Genomic DNA, 6,345 nt, shown 5'->3' on the forward strand with positions numbered 1-6,345 from the left:
CAAAAAATGACAAATAATATATTTTAATTCGCGGGCCACAAAAAAAGGCTTCGCGGGCCGGATGTGGCCCCCAGTTCGCCAGTTGGAAACCCGTCTAGATCTGGGGTTTCCAACTTACATGAGGCCGGGGGCCGCAATTAAAATGCCAGTCAAATGGCGGTCCGAAAATTTATCAACATTTTATATAGGACTCTTTTATGTTTGAATGAATATTAAATATTACAGTCAGATTTTTATCAAAGGTTTTTTAAAATTAAAAAGCAAAATAACAAGCGTTTCAAATAATGATTGTTACGTATAATTTTAAATCTTCTCTTAATCAGAAACTTAGAGACAAGATTTTTTTTTTTTTTAAATTTAATTCTGTGATAAATTAACATTCTTTCGACATTTTAGGAATTATAGCAACAAAAAAAAAAAAAAAGTCTCGAACATTTGAAATTAAAATTTTTTTCTTTTCCGCTCATGCTATATTCAATTCAAGGAATTTAAATAAAACATGATATTCATTCCCTCTTTTATGCTTTCTAAAATTTACAAATTTAAATAATTTCGTCCAAAATGAGTGGTTTCAAAAAGTTAAATGGGAGAATTTCTTCGAGAAAATTTCTGATCCGCACATGGCTTATGCCAAATTATATTCACAAAATACGAAAAAAGAAAAAAAAAAGAGCAACCTAAACGATTATTTGTGTATTTGAATAAATATTTTCTTGGATGCAAAACCTGAGAAATAAATATTTTTGCACCGCTGGTATGTAAAATTTCATTGAAACGAAGAAATTAGGTTTTTGTTAACGAGAAAAGTATTCTAAACCCATACAGATTTTGTACGAAAATTTCCCACAAAAAAAANTTTTTTATGAAAAATTGTCCTGAAAAAAAAAACGACAACTAATATATTTTAGTTCGCGGGCCACAAAAAAAAAAAAAAGGCTTCGCGGCCCTGATGCGGCAAGCGAGCCGCCAGTTGGTAAGCTTTGGAATAGGTTGTCACTTCAATAGGACCCTGTTCATTCATTCTTCCCTGTTCAGTTGAAAAAGTTGAATCAAATCTTGCTAACTTACTTCCCTCACACATTCTATTAGAATGTGTAATAAAAAAGGTTCTTTTTATGATCCTCTCGTGCTGTACTCTATTAGCTTTGATAAGAAAAATAACCCACTAGTGCGTCTTTCTCTTTCTTAAGTAGAAAAATCACTGCTTAATCCAGTGGAGTGGGTTGCAAGAGCTCAAAAAGGAATCTTTAAAATAGAAGGAAAAAAAAATTCTATATAAAAAAAACAATGAATCTTGTAAACAATTAAATTTCAAAAAAATCCCGAACTAAAATAGCCACATTCATTAAAAATTTCTCAAGTTTCGAAGATTAGAAAAAAAAAAAAAATAAGTGTAGAAATTCTGAAAGGAATGTCCTTAGTAGACACTGAAAAGGAAAATCTTTGGCAAATGGGCGAATAAAAGAGGTATCCCCCCCCCTTTATTGAATGAACCGATCCATTAAGCAGTGTTGATTGTTATAGAAAAAATACTCATTTTATAACCATTTTTAGATTTAACCTTAATTATGTTTATTATATTCATTTTTTTTGTGTGTATTTAAACTTTCCCGATTCAATTGTTTGGTATTAAACCTCAACTATTTTATGGGTGCAAAAAATTTATTTCCATATTGAAATGTTTTTATAGTTTTTTTCTATATATGATATGCTTATATGAATTTTATTGACATGAAACATAAGAAGGTCGAAGAAAATTGGGAACAACCTCAAAAACTGGTTCCAGATTTCTTAAATTAATGATAGATTGAGATTACGTTGAAAAATAACGTCTTATGAGATGGACTGTCTTTTTTGTTTGTTTGTTCAACAGTTGGCCATTTTTTTGATATGAAAAGAAATCCATTCATTTGTTTTATTTTGGGGGGAGAGGCGGGGGAGAAAGGATTCTTCAAAAATTTACCTACTGTAAAAAGTTCTTTACGAACCTTTTGTGCTAAGTAACCGGATTTATGAATTCTATGTTCAGTTCAACTCAATGATCAAATGAATATAGTCTCTGCTATGCTAACCTTTACTGTTATTGTTGTGGATGTCGTCGGCCCATAAGGGGGCGATTGTTCTTGTTTTCCAAGAATCCGACTTCTGCCACACCCGTTTATAGGGCGGACCCATTCATTCAGTCATCTACAGATCGTCATTTTGACCTGTACCATCTCCATTTCAATACCCCCAGAGGTATTGATTTGGTATGGGAACATGGAGGACTTTGTGACCCGACAAATGTAACGTGCACCCGTCACCATTTATTACACGGGGAGTCTTCGACCGGCGAAGAGTCATGAAAAATCAAAGTGAACACATTTTTGTGACAACGTATCATTTTTCAGTCATTTTTGTATTTCATTTTATGGGTCATTTATTTAAATGATGTGTCATAAAAAGGGGGAAGGAGTTTGGAAAGATGAATTCATATTGTTTGCGGAACGGATAGAGTGAAGTCCCGGTTATAGTGAACCGAAATTTCGGTCCCTTGAAGGTTCCTATAGCGGGGTTTGAATGTACAGTCAAACCCCGCTATAGTGAACACTACTTATAGTGAACTCCCGGGTATAGGGAACGAAATGCTCGGCCCCGTGCCTTGCTATACTCGTATAATGTTATTTTTAGTGGATATAGTGAACCAAAAAAGTGAGAAAGTTGGATATAATGAACTTTTTCTTGTCTCATTTTCCTTGTAATAATTTTGAAATTTGTACTTCAAAATAAATACATACACCGATTTTTAAAACCATCTATAGAAACTACTTTTATGAGCTCGAATGGCAGGTTAGACAGGTTAAAAAAGCGGAATAACAGAAATTCAGGAAAAATTATCGGTGAGTGGGGAAGTGTTTCCATATCTGATGTTGAGGATTGCTCATCAGCTAAAGATTACAAATTTTTATTTGTACGCAAGACGAAGAGTGATGAAAAATAACACATTTTTTGCTACTACATAATATTTTTCAGTCATTTATTTGAATACAATGTAATAAACCATTGGTGAAATTGCCTGCGTAACGGATATACTGAACTCCCGGTTATAGCGAACCGAAATTTCGGTCCTTTGAAGGTTCACTATAGCGGGGTCTGACTGTATATGTTTCAAGCAAACATGCTTATAAAGTGTGGATAAGTAAAGGATTTATAATTTGTTTTTAATGAATAGCTATTTTAGGTCTGGTAAGATTTAGTTCCCTTTTCAAAGTGAGACTTTATTTTTAAAAAAAAGAATTGTAAATAAAATGTCGATGAATAAAATGAAAAGAAATGTTTTTTGTGGCGCAGGTTCTCTCCTGGTTCTGCCGCAAGGGTAATGAGTCACTGGAGAAGCATCAAATTATTGCCGATTCCTTGGCAGCCATCAAACTACAGGAGGAAGAATTTGAAAAGTTCTATTTCCTCGCAATGGTAAGTTCTTTCACTTCTCTTCATATTCTTCAATAATGTAACTTCTCATTTCAAAATGCATTCATTTCATTTCACATGTCGATAATCATTACGGTCTTACAAATAAAGACATTTGCTTCCGAATTGGGGGTGAGATATTATTTAAATAAACACATTACTAATACTCTACTACTATATTACTGCAGAATGTGAAGTGATACTGTGGGCAAACACACACTAGAATTAATAAAAGCAGTGTATCTCCGCACCAAAAGTAGTGAAAAATCATGGAAAATCATGAATTTCGGTATTGAACAAAATGCGTCATGAAATGTCATGATTTTAACTATTTTTTTTTATTTTATAAAAGTCATGGAAAGTCATGGATTTAGGTCGCTAAAAAATTTAATTTTTGAAATTCAATTCCCCCCCCCCCCATTTCATGGTGTTCCGAATATCTGAATGTGTAACAAAATCCCCACTCACAGTCATATTTTATTGAAACATAAAATGTTTTTATCTTGTTCTTTAAAAATTAGGGTGTTCTTTCGAAAAATGAACGATAGAAACGTCATTTCTAGAGCGAATTATCGTTTAAACTTCAGTGATTTCAGAATTTCTATTATTATTTTTATTTTATTCATTTAAAATTCTAGCCGAAGCAAGCCAGTCATAGGCGAATTTTTATTTATTCCGAAATGTAAACAGAAAAATCAGGAGTACTTCTTTCCTTTCCGATGAACGAAGAACTTTAATTGAAGAATTCTGATGAACTTTAGAATATAATTCTGCAGAAAAAAGAAGGGAAAAAAATTATTTGCTTTTGTATTTTTTTTCTTCAGCTATTTTATGGATTCAACTCTTTTTTTTACTCTGTTTTTTTTAATTTGTAATCTATAAATATGAAGATGCAGAGTATAACAGTTTTGGTTATACCTATCATTTCAATGAATGTTATTATACCGCTTTTTTAAATATATGCAGTGTTGTATTTTTGTCGGAAAAAATAGTAAGTTCGTTAAGTCATGGAAAATTCTTGGAATCAGTCATGAGAAGTCACGGATTTGAAAAATCTAAAATGTAGGAGTAAAGGGTGTTCATGTGAGAATTTCGTTTGTAAATGGTTGAAAATACGAATTCACTCTTTAACGGGAGATATTAATGGATGAGCTCTCAACAAGAATAGTAATAAAGAAACTTTATTAAAGTAAATAATTCCAACGGCTAAAATATTAAACATTGAATTAGGAGATCAATCATGAAATATAACACCTTTCCTTCACCTGACAATTAGTTTAGAAAAAGAATACTATTTGTTTAGAAATCTGCAATCAAATCTCTCATTACTGTATTTCAGTGTGTCCCTAAATTATGACTTTTGTGTACCCTTCTAAATTTTTCGTAACGCCGTGCACCACTAAATGATGAATGTATTTTTTACTATAAAAAAAATTGCTGTTGACACCACTCATTATTAACTGTTAACTTTGCAAAAAATAGCCAATCGAAAAATACATAATCGTAAATTTTCATGACTAATCTTGTTTTTAAATAAAATATTTTGAAATTTTCGTTTGTTGCGAGATATTTCGCATAAGAACGTGTACCCCCGCTATACTGTGCCCGTGCCCCTGGGGCGTTCGCGTACCACACTTTGAATAACACTGCTGTAGTCCATGAATTTCTTACTAATGGCATCCCGATTGGATTATTAAATTTTGCCATCTGAGGCGAAGTAATACTTATCTTTATACTATGGTGAGGCCATCCTATCTGTAAACGTTCGGCTGGATCACCTTTGAAACAGAATTAGTCTGTATTTCCAATTCGTTACTTTAATTTAATTTTTATCTCATATCTATAACATTAAATATTTCATTCCTTGATTTTTGTTCTCCGTTTCTACACACAACTAACTTTAATGCTCGACTATCATCTGAAAAATCGTGTCTCCCTTCCATTACATTTATGTACTTCAAGATAATATTTATCTGACTTTGCTTTTAATTTCTATCTTTTCTTTGAACTGTCGGAAAAAAAAGTTATTTTGCCTCCAATCGCAAAAACTGCTGCCTCACTAACACCCCCCCCATTCCATTTTTGCTCTATTTCTTTTGTTAAGTTTAAGATGCTGTTTTGTTTCTTCACTATTTGCCTTTTTCGGATTATTTCTGTTATAATATTCCCATATCGGTTATATATATATATATATATATCTTGGCCAAAGAATACCTAAGGAGGCCTTTCCATTTCAATTCTAACCTTCAGTAAGGATAGGTTCGAAAAGGGACGAAATATATTGCACCTCCAAAACCCGTTCCACTGTCTCCCCTACATTTTTTGTGGGGGTGCGTGTGTTAAGTAACCCGAAACTAATCACTGTCACAGAAGGGGAATTGCAACCTGCGGGGGTCAACTAGCTTTCAAAAGATATCAGAAGAAACTCACTCTTCATCTTATATTATGCTTTTTCTCTTTCTAAGATAAACTTAAAAAATATTTTTTTAACTCTAAAACGACTTTATTTATTTTCAAAATAGTTTTATCATTTTATTTAACATGCACTTTTTCTAATTATATCTTGAATTGTTTATTATTTTGATTTGATTATTTAGAGAACTAATAATAACCAGAGTATTTAAATTTATAAAATTTTACTATGTAGTCATATGAAAGTAATTCATATAAAGTAACTACATTAAAAATAAATTTATATTTTCTCTATAGATCAAATAAAGTTTGTTAATTTTTTTAAAATTGATTTGCTAATTTTTAAAACTTTTTATGTTAAAGTAAAACCTTGAGTTCAAGATTTTATTTTTTTATTACGTATTTAATTTTCTTCTTTCAATTACAATTCAAATACAAATATTTTTCACAATCTTTTTTTAATTTTAATTAATTTTTTTTAAA

At 31.5% G+C, this 6,345-nt stretch overlaps 1 protein-coding gene across 2 annotated transcripts in view; it reads left to right on the forward strand.

The window, feature by feature from the left end:
- The window catches only part of LOC107444770 (puratrophin-1), a 259,571-nt gene that overhangs the window by 146,324 nt on the left and 106,902 nt on the right, over nucleotides 1-6,345 (forward strand). For both annotated transcript variants that reach the window (XM_071182930.1, XM_071182931.1), the window contains exon 11: nucleotides 3,331-3,453. In XM_071182930.1, the coding sequence (XP_071039031.1) occupies nucleotides 3,331-3,453 (123 nt within the window). The remainder of the gene's footprint in view (nucleotides 1-3,330; nucleotides 3,454-6,345) is intronic.

The sequence above is a fragment of the Parasteatoda tepidariorum genome, chromosome 7 (assembly GCF_043381705.1).
Source record: "Parasteatoda tepidariorum isolate YZ-2023 chromosome 7, CAS_Ptep_4.0, whole genome shotgun sequence".
Classification (NCBI taxonomy): domain Eukaryota; kingdom Metazoa; phylum Arthropoda; class Arachnida; order Araneae; family Theridiidae; genus Parasteatoda; species Parasteatoda tepidariorum.